Raw genomic sequence first — 15,166 nt, forward strand, 5'->3', positions numbered from 1 at the left:
ATATGCTACCACAAGATCGATAAACTAAGTGATCACACATATTTTATATTTTAGTATAAGAGACAAAAAAGGTGAATACCCTGTAAGAAACAAAATTTATTGTGGGTGTTTAAAAAGTTAGTTACCTTTAAAAATTGTAACTTTAAATAAATTAAGTAAAGGCTATTCAAATAACAATTTTTGGAAATTTACTACATTTTTCATGAATATATATGCCATTTCAATAAGTAATTATTATAATTGAAATAGAAAAAAAAGGAAAAAATGTTTTTATCTCAATTCTAGTTTACAATTATGATCCCAAATTGAATATTCAATGTTCTATTAACAGCATCTGAAAATAGACTCCATCGAAGTCACAATTTATGAAAGTAAACCATTATATATAGGTCAAAGTACAGTCTTCAACACGGAGCCTTGGCTCACAATGAACAGCAAGCTATAAGGGGCCCCAAAAAATTACAAGTGTAAAACTATTCAAACAGGAAAAACAACGGTCTAATCTATATAATAAACAAGAAATGAGAAACACTTATAAACCACATCAACAACAACAACTACTGAACATCGAATTCCTGACATAGGACAGGTGCAAACAATTGCAGCAGGTATAAAAGTTTCAATGGTACCAAACCTTCACCCTTATCTGAAACAATAGTGAAACATCACAACATACAAAGACACACTATAAAATTAATCTTATTTTATAATTTCAGTTTGTCATGGATGATGATGCACCCCAGTTGTCTGCCCATACATTAGCAGCATTACAAGAGTTTTATACTGAACAGAACAAACAAGAACAAACTTTGATTGAAGCTCAACAAGGAAATTTAAAGGAGCTAGAAATATCAGAAGATTGGGTATGATTTAACACTGACAAATGATTTCATTAGTTTTATAGCTACAATATTACATTATCATATTGATTCACAATTTTCTAATTATGTGCAATTAGTTTCGGGTAGGCAGTAATCATGGTAAAAGTTAAAACCAAATTATACAATGTCATAAGATTTCCATGCACAGCACACATACTACAGGAATAACCTTCAACAAGTATGATTTTGACCAAAAGTAATGAAGATAAAAAAAATATAGTTTAATAGGGCATCCAATTTCTTATTCAAATTGGTACCAACTGTATTTACTTGAACATGTCTGATTCTTTTCTCAGATGAATGAGTTATTGGTATCTAATATGCTCTGTTGCATTGTCAATTATTTTGGTAGTTCTTGCTGTTAAATGTTTAACTTAAGATCTGGATTCAAGGAGTTTTAAAAGAAATATATTAGCTATATATTTTAATAAATAATAGCTACTTTATTTTTATTATCCATTTTTCTTGTCAGTACATGTATGATTTTAAGGATTTGAATTGATATAATTTGAATATGTTTAAATTTTCAGCAATTAAGTCAGTTTTGGTATAATGAGACCACAGCGACAAGATTGGCAGAGGAGGCATTAAGAGCTGTAGGAGAACAAGGGAGGTAAGACAGACTTAGACTTTGTAGGTTTGTATAGAACAAGGGAGATAAGACAGGAAGACTTAAGACTTTTTAGATTTTTAGTGGAAGAAGACGTCAAGTCTTCTGAAGACTTAAGGGGCCGACCATTGGCTTTGAGTCTCCGTATGCCGCATTCATTTCGTGTATTACAATTTCAAAACAACTTAGATTCCTGACACCGATTTTTACACATGATTGGGCATCTGAATCATTTAATTTGTAAATTATGATTGTAAAACAATCACTATCGTAAATATGACCCTTTTATTTATGTAAATTATTAGATTTCATCTCATCCACATGAACGTAATTTGTTTACTTGTAACAGGATGTTTTAACTGTAGATATTTGTATTACGCATGCGTGAATTTGGTATCGGTACAACTCGCCCTGTTTACAAGTTCGCCCTTGAAGTTACGAATTTGCAATCCTGCAGACAAGAAGATTTTATTTTTATATAAATAAAAAGGATATATAAAGTGTTATCTTTATTCATGGGTTTCCTTTGTCATGTGAATTAGATGTCCTTCGTAACATACATGTGAACCTCCCGTTTAGGAGAAAAAACTCCCGTGTATGAAATTTTTCAGACGCCATATTTGATCATTTCTTACTACTGTACGGGTGTAATTGACACCTGTGTTAAATTTTACCTGAACATCAAAGAAGATGTATAATTATATGGCTTCACTTGACAGCTTGGGTGTCAAACATACTGGTAATCAACGATGTTTACCTCCGGCTAACTGCCGTTGTGTTATCAAAACGATGTGTATTGGGAATATTGAAATACTTTTTTGTTACTTCCCTTTGTTTTATCCTGTTTTCAGTTATTTTGCTTTTGAAAATGTAAATGGTAAAAAGACTATAAATGATTAATATTTTAATCAAATAATCATAAAAGGATGTTGATTAAATGAATTTAAATGATTTTGGACAAATAAAAAAATTTAAAATTTATAAATTATTTTATTAATTTAGACCTCCTTTCAAGGATTAAATTGAAGTTTATATATTAAATTTGTTTATAACTGGGTAGAAGGCAACATACAATATGTGCAACTAGGCTAATAGTCTAGCTTCTGCTAGCTTCATGTATAATTTTTCTTCCGATTTAATATATAACTAGAATTATGCAAACAGACTTAAGGAAAAGGCATGTAAGTCATGTAAGTTCATACAAATATGTCACTTTTTCTAGACAATCCAGATCTTGCAAAATACATCGCTAAAAATTGTAACCTTTAATTTTGTTGTTGTGCAGTAAAAACCCATATGGGAACTTTCAAAAGTTGGCAGGTATGTAACAAGTCTTACTATTTTTATGCTCCATTTATGGGCAATATGTTTTCTAGTCTGTCCGTCCGTCCTGCTTCTGGTTATAAAGTTTATGGTCGAGGTAGTTTTTGATGAAGTTGAAATCCAATCAACTTGAAACTTAGTACACATGTGTTCCTCTTGATATGATCTTCTTAATTACTGCCAAATTAAAGATTTTACCTAATTTTCATAGTCAACTGAACATAGAAAATGATTGTATGGATGGGAAATCCATGTACTTATGACCTTTTCTTGTTTGAAGAAAAAAAATACATTTTAACGATAATGGAACAAAGCAGCCTGGGTAAGTGGGGCTGCTTTTATGGTAATTCAAGTTACCTTTTATTCACCTTCTTCCACTTCAGAGCTATCAGCTCTTTGATTATTAGAACAAGGGCCATAATTGTAATATAATACAGACTTGCAGATTTTGTATAAAAGATTTTCCAGCTGTAGATAGAGACATTCTAAAACATATGAAATAATGTTAAAAGATGAAAATTAAAATTAAAAACATAAGTTGATAATGGAAAATGCAAGAAAGAGCCAAATAAAACTTCAGCAGTAATACGAGAACATGTAGAAAATATGAAACAATGTTTAATATTTAAACTAAACGTTTACATTATAAACTAAGTATTCCTATAATCATCTGATACCGTATAGCGGGTTATTTTAGCGGGAGTGTAAATTTTCGCTTATTTTCCTGGAAAGAACAAAATAGCTTAAATAAATTCTGACAAATTAAAAGTGAACATGCAAAGGTATTGCTAAAAATTTTGAATCCACCAAAATAATAACCCCCAAAAATATTTCGTAAACCTTATTCATTGAAAATCGTGAAATTTTACACCTGCGAAAATAACCCGCTATACAGTATTCATCGACAACATTTGTAGAATTTCATGACCGGAAACAAGTGTGCTAACTATTGATGCTGACATTAGCAAAATCATGAAATTAAATGTCAATGAAAATTCTCCTTGAAAGCTTTCCTCAATCCACCAAAATTGATACCTACGAAAATGAATGAATCCCCAGTATATTTTGTAGTTTAAAGGAGAAGGTTCATTTGGGGCTTTCTTGGACATTTAACATTATTTGATACCAATACCAATCAAATTTTTTAGCATCTGAAAAAAAGTTTTAGAAAATGTTGATATCAGGCAAGTCTTCATGATTCAATTTGACTGACATTAGCAAAATTTTTGATTTTTTTTTTTTAAATATTAAATAATTACAATAAATACTTAAAAACATTTTACATCATTTAGCAGAGAACAGAAGTATCACTAAAATGATTAAAGCAATTGTGTTTAGTGAATATGATTAACACAAAATACACTGACTTTTGCTTTTATACCATGTTTGCAGATTGCTTTTTATTATTTCTAGGCATGCACAAGTTAAGTAGATTTGTGTAATTTTGCCATTTTACTGAATTTATTGTCATTTCATGGCTGAATTACCCATGAAAAGGTATATTCTAAACCAATACTGGAATGTTTGTTATTCTGAAATCAGAAATACATTAAAAAAATAGGTATATACATGTATAAGCTAGTATATTTCTATATTTTTTTCAATCTCCTCACTACCTTTTTCTCACAACATAATTGAAGTATATTTAAGGAGGTAGACCTAAGTTAAGGGAAATAACTCTTAAAATCATCAGTACGTTTGTGTCAGCCATTTTCATAAATATGTTCTAAGCTTCTAGGATACATAGATATTTTCAATCTGTTTCAGGTAAATGCTTAAAATTCAATAACGAAACTTGACTTTTACAAACGCAAAACTGATTTAAAGAGTTATCTCCCTGAACCAAGGTCTACCCCCTTAAAATAATAACCAGTGGATATCCGCTGATTAAGTGTGAGTGTCATTTAAAAAATAATAACATAATAAATTTTGTATTTCAGTATAGCCTGTCTAAGTTCTCCAACAGCATACAAGAAATTAAGAGAATTAAAACCTGACTCAGTCACACTGAAATGTTTAGAATATGACACACGGTTTCAGGTGTATGGAGATGACTTTTTATTATATGATTACAAAGAACCACTGAAATTCCCTAAAGACTGGAAGAACTGGTTTGATCTGGTCATTGCTGATCCGCCATTTTTGTCAGAGGAATGCCTGTGTAAAACTGCAGTTTCTATTAAATATTTAGCGAAAGATAAAATCATTTTATGTACAGGTATATGTATATACTTTTTTATTTACAATGTTTACTTTATTAAAGCAATATTTAAATTGATATCTAAAAGGTATGTTTTATTGATGCAGATTATAAAATAATGAACCCAACTATTACCCATAAATATGCAGATTAAAACACTTTTATGATATAGAAGTATTTAGGACTGTGAAAAGATATCATTTCACTAATTAGCAGTCTTCAAAAGATAATTGATGTGATTATGCCTGGTATGACTTAATAAGTAAAGGAAAAAGCAGATAAAGGATACAAAATTTATTGTTATCTAAATCAGGATGATAGCCATCACAAACAAATCAAAAGCAATAGATAGGTTTCTATGACTATGACATAGTTCAAGTTTAAGTTATTTCCCTTGGTGGCAATCAAATGAAATTTTAGAGGGATATTCTTATTTGCCTCACTGAGTTGAAACGTGATACACAGAAGACTGATATGAGATCCTTACTAGTCTGTTTCCCGACATATTGAAATTCTTGACGGCATACTGGATATTTTACAGAGGGGACCAACCAAGATCCTTACTTGATTGTAGTGATGAATTATTAATCAAGGCTCAATGAAATAAAAGTTGAATTTGGCTGGTTTATCTTAGGCCTCCAACATTGTAACAAATGGGGAAGTAATTCTTGCTCAGATTGTATCAATCAAAACCGATTAATTGAAAGATATTAATCAGCATTGAATTCACTCACAGGAAGTTGCTTGAATATATTTATACCTCTATACTTTAATACAACAGGTACATGGTAACCAACTCATATTTATGAGAAATGACACCTAATTGAATATTGTGTTATATTTAGAATCTACAATGCCTTTTGCACCAAAACTAATAATGTCGCATTAAAATCTACATTAAGTTAAATATAAAATTGTGTACTGTGAAAGTACTCTAATTCATGGGTATCAATTTTCGTGGTTTGAGCAATATTTATGTGTTCGTGGGTTTTTAAATTCGTGAATTTTTGTTTTCTAAAAAAAAACAAATTGAAAAATTATAGAAAAGAAGGTTACAAATATTCTGGATTGAAGGAAATTGCAAAGAAAACATTGACTATGTAAATCGTAGTGATAACACTAATTAACCCATGATAAAGTGATCAACAGATTAAAGACCATCAAAGGTGTTAATAAGGCCATAAACTTGTCACCTTAAGAAAACAGTAACATCATAAGGGACGACATCAAAAGTTCAATGTAGGATAAAAAACTTAATTCACATATATAGATTTTTCGCTGACCCCCCTACCCTCCTTCTTAACTTAATTTGGGAAAAATTGATTTACCTATTTTAGATTAACAAAACTTGCAGCAATGTTGACCCCCCACCCCCAAACTATTCGATTTAAGTTTTTTTATCCTACATTAATCTTTTGATGTCGTCCCTAAACAAATGCTATAAACGTACCTTGAATTGTCAAATAATTCTTATCAAAATCAAGCCCAGCATGAAATTATTATTTCCCATATGTAAGAGAACTATGAGGATATAAAATGAACACTTTATCATACTAGCATATCAATACTGGAAATCTGACTTTTATCGATAAAACATATTTTTTTGTGAGAATTAAAAGATCAAAAGTTGTACAGTTTAGGTTATTAAAGATTAAATGGGTATAATCTTGCATGCGGTTGTAGTTCTGTGACTGCCATTAAAGTATTCTTAGATTTTGCGTTATTCAATATATTCTCTAGATGATATCAGTAGTCAAACCTACCGATGGGGATCTTTCCATGTCTTGATGTGGACATTGGTTTGTTTTATTTCGTTTGACACTTAAATTCTTCAATAAAGTCATTCACGAAAACCACGAAAATTGGTACCACCCGCGAATAAAAGTACTTTCACAGTATTACACTCCTATTTCTATTGTTGGAGTTACTGTAGAAGTAATCTTTAAATTTATACAGTTTATATAGACATATGCAATATACTTACATAGGTATAGGAAGATTTGGTATGAGTGCCAATGAGACAACTCTCCATCCAAATAACAATTTATAAAAATAAACCATTATAGGTCAATGTATGGCCTTCAACACAGAGCCTTGGCTCACACCGAAAACAACAAGCTATAAACGGCCCCAAAATTACAAATGTAAAACCATTCAAACAGGAAAACCAACGGTCTAATCTATATAAAAAAACGAGAAACATGTATAAACTACATAAACAAACGACAACTACTGTACATACCTTGTCAGAAAATATTACGGGTAACTTTATTTATACCTTTTATATTCACCGTTTAAAAAAACAATACCAAGATGAAAACATATTTTATTTTTGCAGCTAAGAAACAATAAAACATCAAGCTAATTTAATTACTTGTTGACCATATCTTTTTTCAGGTGCTGTAATGACAGATTTAGCAGATAAACTCCTGGAACTTAAACCATGTGTTTTCCAACCCCAACATACAAACAATTTACAGAATGAGTTTAGATGTTACACAAACTATGACAGTCAACTCTTTAATAAAAGTTGATATTAAATTCATTTTAACACATATTAGGTCTTGCAATTACATTTAACTTTTATGAATCACATGTTCATTCATATATCTGAAGAGCTGCACTTTATTTGACTTAATTTGTCCCTACTAACTTAGTCATTATGACTTTATTGACTTTAAAACAACTTTATCTGAGTTTTTCGTTCCCCTGGATTGTAACACTTGGCAAGCAGAGATACAAGAAATTGTGTTCAGAATTGTTGTGTAACAATTATTTAATTTATGTGTTGGTTAAACGAGAAGCCAATGCCTGTAGCTTATTTATATGCAAACTCAATCTAACTTAAATGAAAAATAAACTAGAAATGGTGGCTAATTACAATTTTCATGAAATTTGTTGTGTCAACTGTTGAGGCTGCAATTCTGCCAAAAGTCAATCAAATGGAACAAAACACAAACTTGACCTTAGAATGATTGCTATTCACTTATAATGCACTAAATAACCAAAGTCCAAGGGCTGTAACTTCCAAAAATATCTCAACCAGAAAAAAATGTGAACTCAATTTGAAGCTAATTACTGTACCAAAATGTATCAATATCTGCAGGCATACCCGAAACAAATGAAGAAAACTGAATACCAGAAGGACCAACATTAGTAACATATATGTTCAAGTCACATAGAAGAATTAGTAATCCACAAATAAAACAAATTCCGTGTTAAATATATGAAATTTAAAACCATACAACTATTACCAAAATTTAAAAAATGCAACCATCACAGGTCATTACATGGACTTCAACAATGAGTGTTAACGTAGTGCAGATGAAAGTGCTGCACAGAATTAATTAATTTTAACTTCTTTAGCAACCCTCATATGGAGCATAAATATTTCCCAGTTGATATGATATTCCAAGTCAAGAACCTAAAAGTTTTTTAATTGATTTGAATTGAATTTCAATTTCATGTGTTGCGGGAGAAGGATGCATTTGGTCTGCAGCCTCATTAAGTAACAGCGAGTAAGCAATCTTACATCTGCTGTGAAGCCACCCACTTCTTATTTGCTGATAGTTTGAAATTTTACAATTTTCATTGTACATGAAAATTTTGTCAAATGTTTCTCTACTTTTATGAAATGGAAAGTTTAATATTTGTTCTGCGGCTTGATAATGTTGAGTGTGCATCTCCCATGTTGCCACTTCTTGTTTGCTAATAGTTCTTGGCTCCCCTTAAAGTGAATGATTTTAATATTATTTGTCTGTCATTTTTCTCAGTAATGGCTTTGTTGGTCCTGAACCAATGAAAACTTTCAAATTGTGTATTAATGTATAAGGGTTACATAATTGACATGTGAAAAATAGACATTTACCAATCTAATATTGAACGGTACCTTATCACTATTTATGACTGATCAACATAATTTTAACATGTGTAACATGATAGGTTTCACATGTGGAGACAAGCTTTTGGCTCTTCTTAAACAACTGAGTTCAAGCCGTTTTTGATTGGATTTGTACTGCTCAATCTATAGTTTTTAGTAAAATGTTTTGTAAGCAAGTCTTTTTTTTTTGTTTTTTTTTTGTCCTTTTTACATTGTGAAGTTTCCATCTGTCACATGCCAATTGACCTTGACCGCATTTTCATGGTTTAGTGACTACTTGAAAAAAAAGGTTAAGATTTTTTGTAATGTTGATTTCTCTTATTATGAGTACCGTAATAGGATAACTATATTTTATATGTGCGTACCTTGCAAGGACCTCGTGCCCGTCAGTTTTCACTTGACCTCGACCTCATTTCATGGATCAGTGAACAAGGTTAAGTTTTGGTGGTCAAGTCCATATCTCAGATACTATAAGCAATAGGTCTAGTATATTCTGTATATGGAAGGACTGTAAGGTGTACATGTCCCAACTGGCAGGTGTCATCTGACTTGACCTCATTTTTATGGTTCAGTGGTTATAGTTTTTGTGTTTTGGTCTGTATTTCTTAAACTATAAGCAAAAGGTCAACTATATAATTTGTATGGAAGAATTGTAAGCTGTACAGGTCTACCTGGCATGGTTCATCTGACCTTGAACTCATATTCATGGTCCATTGGTCAATGTTTAGTTTTCTTGGTTAAGTCTGTTTCTTGGAAACTATAATCAATAGGTCAACTATATTTAGTGTATTGAATGGTTGTAAGATGTACATGTATTTCTTGTTTGGTTTATAACTTTGACCTCATTTTCTTGGATCATGTTAAGTTTATGTAATAGTTGTAGTAAAGCTTTATATTTAGGACTATCAACATAATATCAATGATAAGTTAAGAAGGCGAGACATTTCAGTGTGAGCACTCTTGTTTTTCTTTAATTTATTTTGTTATTTCCTCTTTTTATAGTCTCCCTTTTAATAAAACCTTAATATTAACTTTATTATGTGCACCTTAATACTGGAGTTGGATTACTATAAAATTTTGAGAAATAAGAGAGTATATTCATGCAAACAAAGCAGTATAGAAAATAAGAAGTGAATAAACTTTTAAAAGTTTTGTCAACCAATTCATCTTCCAATATATGGGAGATAACTCATTTTTAACTATTTAACAATCAATTTTGATTGAGGAAATGATTTGCTTATCAATGCAAAAAAAATGTATATGCTTTTTGGAAATTGCATCACATGCAATTTAAGATCTTTAACCTCTGTTTGAATCTATTTCAGGGTCCCATTTTTCTATTTTTTATCACTAATTTCTGAACTATTTTAACTTTTCTCATTTTGTTATATGCACAATCATATTTTTTTGAAATTTCTGTGACAATCTGGCATATGTTTCAAAATATTATAAAGTAAATGGAGAGGAAAAAATATAAATCTGTTAAAAAAAACATTTATGAAAATATGCTTTAAGATTTTACATGAATCCAGTTTGAAATTAATATAAATGTTAAGCCAGATATAAGAAGATGTGGTTTGAGTGCATATGACAACTCTCCATCCAATTTGTAAAAGTAAACCATTATAGGTCAAAGTATGGCCTAAGTCAAAAACAAAACAAAAGTAGATCGTTTTACATTTTAATAATGTGCATAAAAGAAAACTAATAATCTGTCTGTTCTATTGTATCATGTGAGTGTATAGACTGGGTGGATTTTACGGCATACATGGCATAATTGATATCAGTGTTACTAATCCATGACCATCTGTTGATAACTGGGTTATAGCACATTCCATGTAACAAACGCACAGTCATTCCATCTGGAAACAAAAGAAAAATAAATTTATTCTTTTTTTTTTTAATTTAAACATCATGAACATATTTGATTTGCTCAAAGCAAAAAAGGATCAGACACATGTAAAACAGACTTATGAAGTCTTCTCCACAATACAATATATATAACAATACAAATTGAACGTGAGCATGCATCATATAATATAAACAACATAAATATTACTAAACTAAACTGAACCAGATGCTCCGCAGGCCGCAGCTTTATACGACCGCAGAGGTTAAACCCTGAACGGTTGGGGCAAGTATGGACACAACATTCAAGCTGGATTCAGCTCTAAATTTGGATTGTGATTAAATAGTTGACACAACATAGGTTTCTGACACAGAATGAATGTGGTCTAATGAACTTAACATATTTTTTTTTTGCCTTTGAGCAATTCACTATGCTGTTGAATATTAATCCTCTCAAAAAAATGTTTGAAGAATTTTTCTTTTTATTTATGAAATCTGAAATGAGAAAAATTGAAGCCCCCCCCCCCCCCCCCTCCCCATTTTTTTTTTCACATCCCCTTTCCCTTTTTCCAAAACTGATCTCAATTCAAATTTCTAATGGAGTTTGCAACAATAACTACTCATTTAAATACATCATAAAATATTAAAATGTAAAATAAAGTGCTTGTTATCACTGAATGGTAAGTTTGTTTTAATTTATCAGTTGGTAGTAAAAGTGTATTGTATAAAAACAATGATTTAAGTTGATTCAACTACTATTCTGAACAAAGAAAGATAACTCCAATTGAAAATTTCTTGCTATTGCACAATATTGTGCAATTAGATATTTCTTGCTATTGTGCAATACTGTGCAATTGAAAATATTTGCTATTGCACAATACTGTGCAACTGAAGATTTCTTGCTATTGCGCAATACTGTGCAATTGAAAATTTCTTGCTATTGCACAATACTGTGCAATTGAATATTTCTTGCTATTGCTGAATACTGTGAAATTGAAAATTTTTTGCTATTGCACAATACTTAATATAATAATTTTGGATCCTGATTTGAACCAACTTGAAAACTGGGCCCATAATCAAAAATCTAAGTACATGTTTAGATTCAGCATATCAAAAAAGCCCAAGAATTCAATTTTTGTTAAAATCAAACTTAGTTTAATTTTGGACCCTTTGGACTTTAATGTAGACCAATTTGAAAACAGGACCAAAATTAAGAATCTACATACACAGTTAGATTTGGCATATCAAAGAACCCCAATTATTCAATTTTTGATGAAATCAAACAAAGTTTAATTTTGGACCCCCGATTTGACCAACTTGAAAACTGGGCCAATAATCATAAATCTAAGTACATTTTTAGATTCAGCATATCAAAGAACCCCAAGGATTCATTTTTTGTTAAAATCAAACTAAGATTAATTTTGGACCCTTTGGACCTTAATGTAGACCAATTTGAAAACGGGACCAAAAATTAAGAATCTACATACACAGTTAGATTCGGCATATCAAAGAACCCCAATTATTCAAGTTTTGATGAAATCAAACAAAGTTTAATTTTGGACCCTTTGGGCCCCTTATTCCTGAACTGTTGGGGACCAAAACTCCCAAAATCAAACCCAACCATCCTTTTATGGTCATAAACCTTGTGTTTAAATTTCATAGATTTCTATTTACTTATACTAAAGTTATGGTGCGAAAACCAAGAATAATGCTTATTTGGGCTCCTTTTTGGCCCCTAATTCCTAAACTGTTGGGACCTGAACTCCAAAAATCAATCCCAACCTTCCTTTCGTGGTCATAAACCTTGTGTTCAAATTTCATTGATTTCTATTTACTTATACTAAAGTTATTGTGTGAAAACCAAGAATAATGCTTATTTGGGCCCTTTTTTGACCCCTAATTCCTAAACTGTTGAAACCAAAACTCTCAAAATCAATCCCAACCTTAATTTTGTGGTCATAAACCTTGTGTTAAAATTTCATTGATTTTTTTTTCACTTTTACTAAAGTTAGAGTGCGAAAACTAAAAGTATTAGGACGACGACGACGCAGACGACGACGCCAACGTGATACCAATATACGACCAAAAAGTTTTCAGTTTTTGCGGTCGTATAAAAAGGGAGAGGAAAATTTATTCTTTATGAAAGGGCTGTTCCAAAATTTATCATATAAGGGGATGGTGTGCACTCAAATTAAACAGGGGGTATACATTGCATTATCCTTAGACTTTTGTAAAATGAAATTTTTTATTTTATGGGCATGATGGGTGGTAGGTTCTTAAATTTTTGGAACAGCACTATTAAAATTGTATCTAAAATTACATATATTTTAGATTTAGGTCTATTGTGGTAACATTTCTTCAACATTTTTGTATATTGAATTACTATTTATTTTTGCTATTTACAATGTAAGGTATAACAGTTTTCAAGAGAATAGCATAAAACAATAAAATTGGTGACCACCTATAATTGTCAATTAAGTGTAATAACTTACATAATTAAAAAGTCAACAGAATATATATATGTGATTCCCCCCATGATGTCATGGTTGTTAACAGTGATACACAATTATTCCTATGCAACTCATAGACATTTATCTTTTTGTAGACGTAATATTTTATGTAGACCATAGCAAATAAAATTGCAGACCATTTGAAGTGGTGGTGTCAATTTTTAGTATATTTTAAATGTTGCATTTATTTGCATAATTTGACAACCCTGCATTCCAAGGTATCCACTTCAGGGACTCTATCGAAATGATTCACACAGGCATTGGTTCACCAGACGGAGTGTAATTTAATATTTTATATGCTCAATACTTACTTTGCTCCAAGGAAAGTTGAAGATCCTCTGGTGGAATAAATTTATTCCAGTCATGTGTACCAGGAGGAACAATTCTTAGCAGGTGCTCAGCACCCAGTACTGCCAGCAAATATGATGCATAAGTTTATTTAAAGTTGTCAGGAAGAAATATCCCCCTGGCTGTAATAGAAAAAAAAACACTTTTAAAATACTTCAACAATTTTATACATCCTAAAAACCTTGAAACTTTGTAGATGCCATCTTCAGTTGTTGACTAATATGGGATATCTGTTTTATAAATCATGATAGATATGTTCTAATTGTCATAACCACAATCCCTAAACTGTTTTTCCTCAAATTAAGGTGGTACCCAACACTTTCACTAAAATTAATTAGGCTCGTTTAATTTTCTTAAAATTTTGTCAAAGTATTTACTATAACCCTTTAACAAGAATATAAAAATTTCAAAAATTTTGAACCAACCGTTTTGTCAGAAAAATTACACTGGTTATATAGCAGTTTGACAAACACCAATTTTGATCATTGAGAAGCTTAATATTCCTTTTATAACACAACGTAATTAAAATGTTTAACTGACTTTACGGAGTTATCTCCCTGTAGTGTTAGGTACCACCTTCAAACTGGGTTTGTACTTACATGAGCAACAAAATGGGTGTGGAGCAAGATCTGCTTACACTTTCAGTGCACCAGAGGTCACCTGCAGGGTTTGAAGGAATTATGTTGCTCAGCTTTTAGTTTTCTGTTAAGTGTTTTGTACAAATTTGTTTGTCTTTGGGTATTTTATTCGTTGTTTTGGCCAAGGCGTTGTCAGTTTTGTTTTTCGACTTATTAGTTTGACACTCGTTTATATTCTGCTTCTCTTTGTTCAAGATTCTAAAAGTAAAAGGAATAAATTATACTAATAAGATGCATATATTTTAAATGTGAATAAAATATTTAACTGTATAAAAGATAAGATGGCCTATAATTATTAACAACATAGGGATTTTAAATGAATTTGTAATTTTTTGGGCTGATTCTTTTTCTTTTCTACATTGGATGTTCAGAGGTTTTATACATGAATCCTATTCCTGCTTTGCTTTGATTATAAAATATTCCTAGGTGTTTCACTTCCATTTAAAAGCAACTTTTACCCCCTCTCCCATGTTATTTTCAGTCTGAAAATAATTTTAATATAAATATAAGAAACAGTAAATCAATAAAGAGGAAAAAATTACCTCCCCTTGTCATATTTTTCTAAATAGATTTTACAAAATGTAACTCATATATATATACAAGAAAAATTACAATGCAAGCTAAGAGATATCAAATTCCATAGCCAAGATCTGACATGCATGCTGTGTGTTGGCTATTAACGAAAAATAAAAATCACACATTTAATTATGTACTTCGAAAATAGAAATTATTGTGATCATGGTGATGTGTTTTAAATATTGCAAAATATTAGGTTCGCAAAAATAAAAACACACATTCATATCTTCAGCAATGATTTTCCTTCATCAAATTTTTGCAATTGCATTTCAATTTACAATGATTTATACGAATTCACATTTTTGTCTGTCAAATGTCAAGAATTCATGCATCAATTTCTTAATTTACAGTA

At 30.7% G+C, this 15,166-nt stretch overlaps 1 protein-coding gene across 1 annotated transcript; it reads left to right on the forward strand.

Annotated features, from left to right (window-relative positions):
- Positions 1-719: 719 nt before the first annotated feature.
- Positions 720-7,571, forward strand: LOC139506462 (EEF1A lysine methyltransferase 1-like; the record flags this gene model as incomplete). Its single annotated transcript, XM_071295459.1, is given in 4 exon segments — positions 720-863; positions 1,412-1,494; positions 4,755-5,032; positions 7,412-7,571. Coding segments are annotated over 4 exon segments (639 nt in total). The 3' UTR covers positions 7,549-7,571.
- Positions 7,572-15,166: the final 7,595 nt, after the last annotated feature.

This window comes from Mytilus edulis, unplaced genomic scaffold, assembly GCF_963676685.1.
Source record: "Mytilus edulis unplaced genomic scaffold, xbMytEdul2.2 SCAFFOLD_2181, whole genome shotgun sequence".
Classification (NCBI taxonomy): domain Eukaryota; kingdom Metazoa; phylum Mollusca; class Bivalvia; order Mytilida; family Mytilidae; genus Mytilus; species Mytilus edulis.